Here is a 13,568-nt window from a genome sequence, read left to right as displayed (position 1 = left end):
ACTGTTCAGACTAAACGAGTAGTTTCAAGAAATCGATGGGTGTTTCTCACTGTTTTTTTTGTGTTTTTATTTATTGACCAGACATCTAATGTTTGTTAAGATTAAAATAATCTAAACTGACCACAAGGTCCAGTTGAGGTTTTGAGCTGGTCATCATGAACTTCTGCTGATGAAGATCAGGTGATATGATTGAAGTCTCCAGAACTGTTTCACTGACTTTCACACATTTTGTGATCGTCGTGCTTCCATGAGCAAAAACAACAAAGGCCTCAAAACATAGATTTAAGATTAGTAAATCTGAGACGGAAAGATAATTTTATTTCTATTCATAGATGATAAAAGTCTTTCTGCTTTGTCACTGACTGGTTTAGGATACGGGGAAATTAGTTTTACATCCTTATCCAACATATAATAAAGAATAAAGAGTAAAGACGCTGTGGTGGAAGATTGTCTGCCACTGACTCAACACTTAATGATAATGTACCAAACAGATTAAAAAGTATTATTGTACAATAATAGGAGACAAACATTAAACATCTTTTATAGCCTCCTAGATGACATAAGAGCTCATGAGCTAATCTTAAGACTATATTATGTTATAATATTGTCCAGTTCAGTACAAGATGATGCTTAGTGAGCACAAGAAGTGAAAGTGAAGTAAATGATCAAGCTTCTTGATTTCCACTCACATCACACTGGGACAAAGTCCTTCAAAGTAAATGACCCTTAGAGGTCACATCTGGTTTCACCAACACCAAGAGGCAGCAACATGCATGAGGTTTAACACAAGGCATCATGAATCATTGATGAGTGATAGCCTCCCCCACCCTCTAAGATCACACACCCTCTGCTGCTCCTTGCTTCCTCCTCCTCCTCTTCCTCCTCCTCCTCCTCCTCCTCCTCTTCACTCTCTGCTGGAGACGCACACGTTTTATCCGCCGGCCTCTGATCTCACAGCGACACGACAAAAAAGCACAGCAGTAAGTACCGTTAACGCTGACTGACAGTCTGTGGGTCAGTGCTGGGGCTCATTAAAGGGACATTTGGGGGGAAATTAGTGGATATTCGTCGGTTTACCGGCAGCTGGGAGTCGTGTTAGCCGATGCTAGCTCACGGCTAGCTGGACGGGGCTTCTTGCTAGTGCTAACGCCGCCTGAGCGGCGTCCTCGCCGGCCTCCCACCGGCTTCAGCGGCCGCTGTTCCGCACTGACATTTTATATAAACGTCAAAATAGAAAAACTAACGCCGTAGACTCACATTTTTTTTTTACAATAAACCACTCTTATATTTTTGTCGCCAAGTTGAATGCTAACACGCTGCTAGCTAGGAGCCCCTTGAAGATGATGAAAGGTGGCTAATGTTGAGGTTAGCAGGGCGCACCTTTGGGTGATGGCAGCCCTGCTTGTTTAGGGTGACACCTGCACCTGCCTGTCTTTTGTCCTGCAGCATCCGGCACCACAAGCTTCTCCTCATGACTTTACACACTTGGTGACCTCTCAGTGAAAGTGCTTAAGTCCTCTTGTTGTCTCCATGAACAAAAGCTGGTGCTTCCAGGTTTGAGGCTGAGGAAGGCTTGGTGGTGTGGAGAGGCTGTGGATGTTATTTTAGGTTAAATTAATATTAATTAGATATTAGTGGGCTGTGTAGAAGTGGTAAGTTCAGCTTCTGCTTTGCTGAATCACACTGGCTTGGGTGTAGCCAGCTTCCTAATGCATCTGACCTCAATTGACCTTCTTTATGAGGCAGGTAAACTGCTCACTAGAGGGTCAATAATGCCAAAGTAAATAATATTTGCCTGCAGTATTCAAATGCAATGCAAATAGGACACTGGATAGTTTAAACATTGGTTATTTGAGGCAACCCTCCCAAATCACGACGACATGGGGATATTCACTGAATTTAAAAGGTAAAGCTGGTGATATATTTTTATTTTTCTGTATTATCATCAAAAACCGACAGTGATGTGACGATGCTAATAAGCACTGCCTATGTATCCAAAGCCAGATGTGTCAAATCTGTGCCACAGAGGTCCACTGTTGTCCAAAAACTATTAAATCAGATCAGTGCTGGGCTGTGCGATGATAGAAAAAGGTTTATTTAGTTTATGCTCTGTCGTTTACCTTGACATCATTTTGCGTTTCTTCCGTACAGCACGGATGCAGGCAGGGCATTTGCGTGTAGGCAACACAGAAGAGTTCGTATTGAAAAAGAGGGGAGCCATACTTTGCCCGTCATGCTGCAGACAGGCCTCACTAACACCGCTAACTTATTTTACCAGCTACACAAGAAGAGAGACATGCAAAAGTATAGTCGAGTGCTCAAAACAAAGCCCAGACTCAGACGCTGCAGGAGACTTGAATCAGATATGAGTGTCTACCTTTAATTTGTCAAGAACTAGACCTTTCCATCATTCACTGAGTTTACAGAAAGCATGCTGCACCCTGATATGTATTGATTTTTGGTCACATCGCACAGCCCTAGATCAATCAACCCCTCCGCTGAACTGAGTGACATGCTCCCTCCGTACGATTAACACGGACGCTGTAGTTTATTTTTAGCCGAGCCCGTGTTCACCATCATGCTGCCAGAAATACTCACGAGAGCGCCAAATGTGAATTAATATGCTGCTTAAAATAGTCTTTTGTATCCTCCCGTCGCAGTAAAATCTCACTGTGCCCAGCTGCTGTAGGACTTTATTTAATCTTTCTGGAAGTGAAATATTGGTGATCCCTCTTTCAAAGATCTCAGTACGAACATGTTTGAGTGCCACAGACAGGGAAGAGATGTCAAAGTATTAACGGATGCATCACAAGGGGTGGGTACTGAAAACTCCCATACATTCTTGATTTTGATGATCGTAAAGGATTTTGATCGGACTGCTTTAACAGCAAATGATTATTTGTGATGAGGATGCGTTAAATAAACTCTCCCTTGTGCCCTTCGTTTAAAGAGAAGAGCAAATAAAGGGGGGGGGAAGCTTTGGGATGCATCCAAGTTGTTTCTTGAAGTTCCTGCTTACGATCAAAGCCTTTCGATTTGTAATACAAGTCTTCATCATACATCCAAGACTAAAAGAGAGCAAAAGTAAGAAGGCAGACTTTCATGTTGAGGTATTTATTTAGAGAACTCTTTAACACGTAGCTTCTTTCCTCTCATCTTGCATTCAGAATTTGACAAGTGAGTATTACTAATAACGCTGACATGATGTACCTTGTTTCAGTTGTGTTTTGCCCTTTTGTCCGTAGTTATACCCTTCTGTATCACTTTCATTGCTTCGCAAGGTGGTGATTGTTCAATTTCTTTTTCAATGGCTTGCGGTTAACTGGATGAAAAGAACGTGTTGAGCATTTGACTTCTGATACTAGTTTAAGCTCAGCACCTTTTACCGAGGAAGGTGAGTTCAGAGCTTGAATAAGATTGTCTCATGAACCAGGAAATGCCTTCCCAGAACAGTGTCGAAAGCCCTTTTAGAGGTGTGTCAGCGTTCTTCAGTAGCAATATTACTAACATCCACATGGTGAAACACTTAAGGGAATGCATTTCCTGTATTCCGCCAGAATAATGTAGCGTCATCAACACGGCATGGCTTGCACAGTGTGTGACAGACTGCAACCTCAGTATCTACTGAATGAATCGTTTGTTTGCATGAGCATGCAGCTCATCAGCATGTGACTTTTGCTTTAAGTCAGTGTCATTAAGTATTATGTTACAGACATGTTGCACCGTGTTTGCATGCTCTCATGTCATCGTGTCGAGATCTGTCAAGTCTTTTTTCTTTTAGTTTGACGTGAATTAAATTTTTCTGTAAACCATTTATAATGAAAAATGGCTCTAATTTAAGTGTTATCATCTTATGAAAGTCATAATCAAACAGCACAGTTAATGCTAACTGCATTAGTATACACAGAATATACAGGATGAGCACACTTCTATATATCTATATAACACTGCAGAAAGCTACTGCGTCACTGAGCACAAAGGAGTGACACTTTCCATCTGGCTTAATAAGCTTTAACCGCTCTGTGCTCATGTTTTCATACATATTTTAGTCTCAGTTAAAATCAGAAATACATGTTGTCACAACTGTAGACCTGTAACGTCTTTCCAAGCAGTGTTGGGTATTTACAAGGATTTATTTGTAAGTGTGTATTATACAATTGATTATTTGACAGAAAATGTAGTTAATCATTTAAGTAATTTTGTACGGAAACATGTGAAAGGTACTTGAATGTGAGGACTACTTGCAGCTTTGCTTGGTCTTACATTAAAGTAAATTTAACGTTTTTGGGTTTTGAAGTGTTGGAACAAAACACTTGATATTGTAACAGGCTTTTCTCACTGTTTTGTAGATCAAATGATTAATTGAGACAGTAATCTACAGATTAATCTGTATGAATGAACATAATTGCTGGTTGCAGCCCTAGTGTAAATCAGTGGTTTGGTTGGGAAATCACTGAGTAGCTGGCAAAGCTGCAACTCATACTGATATTTCTGTGCTTTTGACTTCACTTATGATGATCTCCAACTGGCATTTAGGCTCAGAATCATGAAAGGCTGCGCTCATTTTCTAGCACCTACGTACATTCTTGAGTTTGTATGATATGAGCTTAGCTGGATGCTCTCCCAGCTTCAGCATTCAATGTCTGCTGTACTTTACTCTGGATGCTCCTGACTCTTGACAAATCATAAATGTGTAGACTCCATTCATTCGAAATTTTACTTCATCTGCATGGTTTTCCTCTAATTTCCTGCATGCGTTTTGCATTTCTCTGGGACTGATTTGTTGACCCTATTTTGTAGTGTATCATCGTACATACTGCTGTACATCATGGTGAAAGATTCATTTGTAGTGCTGAGTCGAACACATCAATCCCTATGTGTCTCAACCTTCCTGCGTCTCTAACTAATCAAAAAGCCTGTACCTGTTATTCTCTTTTTTTTTTTTTCCTGCTACGGATCAAAGATGATGTCTAAGAAGATCTCCCAGTGCTCTGCACTGGATCAGTCGGAGCATGATCAGCCTCCCAGCCATTGTCAGGTGGACCGGTCCGCAAACCCAGCACTGGGGTGTCGGAACAAGGCTGAAGCAGGGCAGAGAAATGGAGAGACGGCGTCGTCATCCCCAGAGAGCGGCAGCTTGAACGGAGATGGGAAGCGCAGTGGGAAAAGCCGCCGCCGCAAGAAACGTTCCGCCAATCCTGAGAGTCGCCCCGAGGAGAGGGTCGACAGTAAGCCCAAGAATGAGGAGAAGCCAGACAAAATGACCAGCCTAGTACCTGACCCCCGTGCCGGGCTGATGGGCCTGCAGTCTGAGTGTGCTAATGTGTGGTTTGAGCGCAGCGTCTACGAGCGAGCTGAGAGCCTCTACCAGTGCTGGTTGGCTAGCTCCTCCAATGGGACCACCCAGTCCAACCGGTCACCGCCGGCACGAGGCAAACACTCAAACTCTCCATCCACCGTGGCTCCATCTTCCTCAGCACCGGTGTGCCACCATGGCGATCAGGTGGCCTGCCACCATGTTGTCCAGGGCGTGTGGGCGAACAAGACGACCTTTGACCAAGCTGAATGCCGCTTTGTTGAACAGTCCATGCAGCTGGCCGTTCCTAACTCTCTGGACCTCCCATCCCAGCCGAACCGCTCCATCACACCCAGAACACCAGATGAAGGATATCAATCTCTAGCCCCGACTCCCGCAACCCCCGTCATCCAACAAGCAGCTGTCACGCCGACCAATCGGCAGTCGATTAACGGACTGCCCTGCATGCCTGTGGAGCTGCTTAGAGATGTGTGGCTGGAGAAACCACTGTACGACCGCGCCGAAGCAGCTTTCTACCAGAATCTCTACAGTAACAACTCCTCCAAACGGTCCAGCTGCACCTCCACTTCCAGAACTAGCGACCACCCTCAAAGCCTTGTGGAGGAGGAGGAGGAAGAAGAAGAGGAAGCGGTGGTGGAGGAAAAACGGGTGGTCCCTCAGGGCAAAGCAGAAGTCTTCCACGCTCTGCTCCCTATCCAGGAGGAGGAGGAGCCAGCGGAGGTCCCAGAGAAGGAGGAAGTGTCCGGCGCTGGAGTCTGCTACTTCATTCACCCGGACAGCGAGCCGGTGTGGCTGGACAAGTGGCGGTATGATGCTGCGGAGAGCCGTTTCCATGGTTACAGTGGGACTGAAGCTGTGGTGGCGAAGAAGGGTCGGAGGGCGGGAGCGGCATCAGCTGCCTCCACGACCCCACTGAGGGACAAGTATGACCAAACCGGGAGAATGGAGCTGCTCCAGATGTTTCAGTTTAATCTGTCATTGTGTTTCTCTTTGTAACCATGTGACTTCCCTTTCTTTTCTTTTATCTTTTTCTTTTTTGAATGAGTGGACATTTTGTTTTTCCCTGATCATCTAATTATTTTCTCATTCATCTTGGTTCGGTGATTCTTCATTCCTCATGGTCTTTTAAATTTTCCTGAATGACTGTTGTTTGTATGAACCATCGTTGTGTTTTGCCAACTCGGCTCCATTTAAAGCTTTTTTTTTTTAATTAATTTTTTTTCATAGTTGCGTTGGGGTGGTTTATTTGTGGGGAGTGCAGGTAGAAGAATACATTTAATAAGCCGTTATGATTTTGCAGCTATCAAATCTAAAATTGTGCCAGTAAATCGCACATGAAGTGATTCTAAGTAAGATTAGTAGAAGTAATACAGATTGTTCTTTTCCTTTTTCCCTGACCTCCTGTGTCCTGTTCATACATCCCTCTCTTGTCCTTCCTTGCTCTCTCCCCTGTAGCACCATGAGTTCAGCGGACTTCCTGGTGCAGGAGAAGATCTGGTTTGACAAACCTCGCTACGACGAAGCAGAAAGATGCTTCTACGAGCGCATGAACGGTTCCTCGCAACCAATACAGGTACCCAGCAACACTTCCTCTGGGCTTTAGCTCACCTTTTCATTGAAGCTGTTGCTCCTGCAATGTTTTTGTTAATTCTTGAAGTTCTGCTTCTACCAGTACCAAATGTGTTTTCCAAAAAAAATCTAATGTATGAATCTAATCTACATTTTACTTATTATTTTTTTTACAACATATTACATTACTTCACATGTTTGTAGGAAGAACAAGATTTCAGACTTCATTCTTTTGTCAGACCCACAGTTTTTAAATCTTGATGCAATCTATCCACACTGCGCATAAAAGCCATGTGATGAATGGAGGAGAAGGCAAATGTACAAGACTGACATAACCCATCTAACAGAGACACATTGCACATTGAATCTGTGGACTTTTGTTGATTTTCTTCAAGGATGTCGGAGCTAACACCATTCTGCAAGATATTGCTCGAGCCCGAGAGAATATCCAGAAATCTCTAGCAGGAGTAAGTACATGCTGTGTCTGTAAATGTGCTGTATCTGCCTCTTATCTCACATTTTCCACTTTGACTCGAGCGCTGCACTTGTAGCCCAAGCAGTCGAGGTCACATTTGACCCACAGTACACAGCACGCTGCTTTTGAAACGTCCACGATAACGGGACACGTGTAAAGACAGGCTATGCTGTACTCCATAAACGGTGATTACAGTTTGACGAGAGTATCTTGACGAGCTGCAGCCACCAGTGAGCCAGGGTCACACATGCTGACGGTTGTATCTGTACGCCGCTCCTTTTCCACATCTCCAACCTCACTGGGAAATGACTGTGGAACATTAAGAACGCTACCACTGGAAAAAATCTGCTCAGAAGGGATAAAACATATCTGCATTAACATTTTCCTTGCTTGTGACACTATTTTATGGGCTGAGGATCTGATCTGAGAAAACACTGTAAAAGAAACTTCAAATGACGCCGTAGTTTTCTGATTGAGTGTCTGCTGAGTGCATCTGAGTAATGTAGTCGTCCAGGTATGTGATTCCTTCACCACAAAGTAGGAACATTTAGAAATAAAACAGGATCTAAGGCATTGGAATAATGATTTCTTCTCTAAAAATCAAATCTTCTCCTTTTCATTTAGCCTGTCGCAACTTGTGTAAGTGTTCTGTTTATGTTCCCCTGCTTACAGATTTGTAGATCATAAAATTCTCGTCTTAACAAACCCATATTCAGCCAAAAACCCTTAAAAACCCTCTAGTCTGTATTGTGTCAATGCTTTTTATTGGCCTCTCAGTGCCAAGAACATGAAATACAACACAACATTGTCTGTTGGGAAACTTTAAGACCAGTTACTTTTCTCTTCCTTTTAATCATGACATGTTATGGCTGTTGGTAATAAGGGCAACGGCACCTTTTAGGATATGGAACATGTAATCTGTAGGGCTGCCCCCTAATTGTACACCAAACAGTTGGTCGATGAGAAGAGACTTCGCTAAGTTTTCATTGGTCGGTCACAGAAAAAAAAAAAAAAAAAGAAGTTGTGTGTTCTGTGTTGAAATAAATTAACAAAATGTTCAGTCTTGTTCCAGCACATTCAGCATCATTACCTGTTTTACCACCAGCATCACTGTTAACAAGCAGCTCGCTTCATACCGAAGTTTAAGATTCAGATTTCAAAGGCTCATTATTACGATTTTATTTCTCTGTAATGCAGCACGGTGTTAATTTTACTTTCTGTCTCAGCCCTGGAACTCAAACCATTTTCTGACACCCCAAAAAACACACGATTGAAGACAAATAATTAATCTCATTAAGTAGGAAGATCTTTGGTCTGAGGCGTTTCTACTGATCTGAACATGATTACGATTCGCTTGACATATTCGAGCTTCCAGTACTTAAAGTAGAAGCCTGGCACTGGGCTGAAGCCGTCCAAACATTACTCCACAGAGAGACGGGTGTGGGTGGATGTCGCTGCCTTTCTGTGATCTTCCTTTAACCTCTCAGCTCTACGGTGATTCTTTTGGGTTGACCTGTTTTCCTTCTTTTGCACTCCTCAGTAGAACTCCTTCTGCGTTTACTTCATTCAGCTCTGTTCCTCCTTCCTTCTTCCCTTTTTTTTTTTTGTTTTCATGCTTGAAATCCCCTCCCTCCCCCAGCTGAAGACTACACTGTGCAACAGAGGGTCTGGTCAACCTTCAGCGAGCCAACAGTCCCAGCTTGTAAGTGCCACCAACCCTCGTGTGTCCCTGGAAGCACCTTCCTGCGTTTATTAGTGCTCAACCTTTAGTCGGCTTTTAAATCCGTTTGTGTGGAGTGCTGCTGCCCCCCACCTAAAGCTACATTTCAGGCTCCATCTACAGCTCCTGTGTTTCTGCTGCCGTGGCCTGGCTGTAGATGGGTGCTGGCTGTGTGTTGCGTGTTCACATGTGGGGTCTCCTCAGTAGTCCTGGGTTTGATGCAAGGACTAATATTCTGGTTTGGCCGTTAGATGTTGCCGTCACTCTCTAAGCCGCGCCGGTTTCCTTCTGTCTTTGTCTTTCACTGTGCAGAGCAGCAGCGTTGGAGCCGATCAAACGGAACTCATCGCCCGCATCAAGAGCCTGGAGCTGGAGAACCAGTGCTTACACAAAGGTGGGTTTGTTTGTCGGCTTTGATCAAATATTAATGCATTTTGTTGTTTTTTTTCCTGTGTGAAGGCTATTTTAGCATCCTCAGGCACTATGTGGGTATTAATAGAGCAATCAAATATAGTGCTGACGGAATTACTTTGACAAGCAGCTACTTTGAGTAAACATTTGTGGGTTCCAGCTTCTCTAATACAAGTAAAAAATACAAGTTTATCCTCCATCTCATTGTAATAACTGTTGTTCAGTCAAAGTGAGCGATTGCTAGATGACCTACCTGGTTTTGGAAACTTGTAATGGTCATCCCTCTTTATTTTCTTTATTGTTATTGAAAAAGTTAATTAATAAAAATACTAAAAGCATAATTTCCCGGAGCCCTAATCAACTAAATTGTGCTTTTAAAGTTAAATAACTGTTCGGTCTATTAATTTTAAGAAAGACAAATGGTCATTGTCCATTTACCTGAGCCCTAACTAAGTTATTATTAATCTTATATTGTTTTTTAATGTTGCTAATAAACCAAAGATTTGATCTTAAATGATAGAAATTGGGGAAAATAACCTTCATGTTTGAGAAGCTGTAACTGGCAAATATTTAGTGATTTTAATTTGAGAAAGGACTTCAAGGATTAATCAATTATTTAAACCTGAAGTAGATTAATTAAATATTCTGTGTCTTATCATCTTACCTCTGTTATCCAAAGCAGTTGTCTCAGTCTGTCATCTAGAAAACGTGATTGTTGATGCACTTGTGTTCCTTTTTTTTTAAATTTTTTATACACAAGACTTTCCTACCATGATGTGTCACTGCAGGTTTTTATTTCTCCACACGTCATGTAAGACTCTCTGACTGTGCTCTTGTTCGTTTAGTGGTGGATGGCTTGAGCGCTGCACTTTCCAAACTGGAGTGTCGGGTAACAGTTCTGGAAAAATCTGCTGTGGCTGTAACCCCGGCTCCCACTCCGTCAGTCCGCTACACAAATGTGAGCTTTTCCTCAGTCGGTCATCTTGTGTTTTTATTTCTTCAGTTGAGGTCCAGTTCATGAATACTTTCACTCGTTCAGGGCACCTCCGTCCAGCAGAAGTCCAGCGCCCCGGTTAAAGAAGATGAAGAACAGGAGGAGGAGGAGGATGATGATGATATTGACCTGTTTGGGAGTGATGACGATGAAGAGGCAGAGAAACTCAAAGAGGAGAGATTGAAAGCGTACGCAGAGAAGAAGGCCAAGAAGCCGAGCATCATCGCCAAGTCTTCCATCCTATTGGATGTCAAACCTGTAAGTCTGCTCCAGAACCACGGAGAAGAAACGGCTTTAATGCTTTTTGTTGTTTAAGTCTGAGACTGACGCCCATCACCTCTCCTCCGCTGCCTTTTCCCAGTGGGACGATGAAACCGACATGGGTAAGCTGGAGGAGTGCGTGCGCTCGGTGCAGGCTGACGGCCTGTTATGGGGCATGTCCAAGCTGGTTCCTGTGGGTTACGGCATCAAGAAGCTCCAGATCGCATGTGTGGTGGAGGACGACAAGGTGGGAACAGACATGCTGGAGGAGGAAATTACCAAGTTTGAAGACTATGTAAGTACTGTGCGGTACACCTCTTTACGTCACACAGTTTAAATGTTGTCTGTTACTCTGTCCGTGCTAACAATTAGCTGTTATTCAGTCGTTGTGACCACTACGATTAGTCGTTAGGTCCAGAAAATGTTTTACCAAAACTCAAATGTCTTGTTTTGTCCACAAGCCAAAGATATTCAGCTTTCTGTCAGAGGAGTGAAGAAACCAGAAAATATTCACATTTCAGAAGCTGAAATCGAAGAATTCAGAAATATTTTTTCTTAATCAATTAAACGTTTTATCAAACGTAATAGTTGACGACTAATTGTTGCAGCTCTAGTGACCACAGTGGTTGATCATTTGGTGAGTTTTGGCCAAAGAAGCAGTTAAACTCTCTAACTGAAAGGCTCAATTTAAACATGCTTCTATCGTCACTCCTCAGACATCTTAAGAAATGACAGCTAGACTGCACTCAGCTCCCAGGATGCAGTAATAAGAACACTAAACCCAAACTAAAGCAGTCTTGGGAATAATCTTTCACAGGACTGTTGTATGACAGGTGTTTATTAAACAGCTTTATTAATGCAACACATTTGAAAAGTGTTTCACAGTAGAATGACATTTAAAACAATTAGGTATAAAAAGAAATAGACAGAATAAGTTACATAGAATAAATTAAATAGTTAGAAAAACCACTCTAATTAAGAGTCATATGAGAGGAAGAGTTTTAAATGTGACCATATGGTTTTAAGGTGCATTTGAGATCATCAGGATGTTCGTAAATAAGCAGCTTCACCTTGTTCGGTTCTGACTCGAGCTTCTACCAGCTGACTGTTTCCCAAAGATCGTAGGGTTTAATACTCCGAGGAGATAAAAAGAGTTTTTGCCTGAGAGATTTATAAACCAGCAGCAGCACTTTAAAGTCTTCTCTATCAGTAAGTGGAAGCCAGGGTAAAGGTTTAAGAGCACAGGGCTGCCAATATTAGTGAAAAGGAGGGTGAAACAGAAGCTCAGAGTGTAGGTCAAACAGTTTGAGAGAAGTCTTAAATCATAGAACATGTCCTGAGATGTGAGGGAGCCAAGAGAATAAACCTGCTACTGTTGCTCTAGAAATCTTGGGTTCAATCTTGAATAAATCTTTATTTATATAGACCAAACTCTTGAGACCCAATGATATTCAAGAATTCAAAATGAAGGACTCCCACATGAGCAGCATCAGATATTAAACCTTAACCTTTAAACTCACCCAAGTGTCTCCTGTCTGTTTCAGGTCCAGAGTGTCGACGTAGCAGCTTTCAACAAGATCTGATTCCAGTGTGTCTCCGTCTGTCTTTTGTCACGCCTCGTCTCTCTGCTGATTGTGTCAACGGTTAATGATAATAAAATCCAAACTCTTGCACTGATGCCGCTGTCTGATTGGTAGAAAAGGGAAAATAAAAGTTTAGTCTTGTTTCAGGGACCAGTTCACACTTAGAGAGTTTTAGTTTAATTTGTTGCTTCCACCTCAATGCAACAGGAGAAAAGAGTTTGTAGTGCTCACAAAATCAAAATGTACCATTTAAACACTAATTTTGTTATGGTGCCAACTTAGACTGTATATAAGAAGTGGATGTAGGCTCGAGTTTGGTCCTGTGAAAGTTCAGAAGTTTCCCTCATCCTAAAGCAAACCCTGCTTTATCATCTGTTTAACTCTACGCTGGACCATAATTTACTAAACGCTCATCATGCTGTATTGAACAAGACTTAAAACTGTTGCCTGAGACCATAAACTCATCAGGAAAGTGTCTATTGAGGTAATAAATCAATCAGACTCCTGTTTGGACCCTGTGGAGTCGTCCCCTGCTGCCCTTTATAAAGGCTATGGGAGTCGGGAGTATTTACCTCTGTAGTTTTGGGATGACAAATGAAGCCAAACTCATCTGCACGGCTGGACTATAATAAATACAGTACAGAAAACTAGATCAAAGGTTCATAAAACAAATTAGAATCACATTTATACATTTGACTACAATGAGAATTAACTTTTGATTACTGATTCATCATCTTTACATATTTAGTCCTTTGCCTTCACTCTTGTTTCTATTCATGCAATTAAAGGCTCTTTGTGCCTTATTTCAGTTAATCTAATCAAAGTGCTGAAACATGATTGGCCTTTCGTCACTGAAATCTCTACTTATTTAGTGGAACACCTGAGATAAGAGGGGCTGTAGTTGGAGTCATTTTTCTAAATAAAACAAAGTCACTGACCTGAGAGGCTGACTGAAGCTGGTCTTCACCCCGTGCTGGAGATGGACTCCTCTGGGTGTCAATGCAAAGAGGAAGAGCAGACGTGCATCGTGGGACAAGTGAAGAGAAAAGTTCACCTTAAAAGGAAGGAGAAGGACCAGAGTCACATTATTGAACACAGAAAATACAAAGCAGCTCTAACATTGTGGAAACAGGAAGAAAATTAAACCTAAACATGGGAAGAAAAAATCTCCATTTGTCCATTTCATCAAAAAAATTGTGAAAAATAATTGGAACACTTCAGAGAAGCAGCAAACTGAG

At 42.3% G+C, this 13,568-nt stretch overlaps 1 protein-coding gene across 2 annotated transcripts; it reads left to right on the top strand.

Moving 5' to 3' along the window:
• The first annotated feature begins 890 nt into the window (after positions 1-890).
• eef1db (eukaryotic translation elongation factor 1 delta b (guanine nucleotide exchange protein)) lies at positions 891-12,424 on the top strand. Of its 2 annotated transcripts, XM_070832757.1 has the most exons (9): positions 891-980; positions 6,773-6,890; positions 7,282-7,353; positions 9,001-9,063; positions 9,394-9,475; positions 10,338-10,450; positions 10,532-10,744; positions 10,848-11,042; positions 12,292-12,424. In XM_070832757.1, exons 2-9 carry the CDS (start codon positions 6,777-6,779, stop codon positions 12,328-12,330), a joined length of 891 nt encoding a protein of 296 aa, XP_070688858.1. In that variant the 5' UTR covers positions 891-980; positions 6,773-6,776; the 3' UTR covers positions 12,331-12,424. The 2 variants fall into 2 exon arrangements, with proteins under 2 accessions (XP_070688858.1, XP_070688859.1); XM_070832758.1 differs by lacking the exon at positions 9,001-9,063.
• The last annotated feature ends 1,144 nt before the right edge of the window (positions 12,425-13,568 follow it).

Source organism: Pempheris klunzingeri, chromosome 6 (assembly GCF_042242105.1).
Source record: "Pempheris klunzingeri isolate RE-2024b chromosome 6, fPemKlu1.hap1, whole genome shotgun sequence".
Lineage (NCBI taxonomy): Eukaryota > Metazoa > Chordata > Actinopteri > Acropomatiformes > Pempheridae > Pempheris > Pempheris klunzingeri.
Note: the sequence above shows the minus strand (reverse complement) of the source record. Positions and strands in the feature narration are given on the sequence as shown.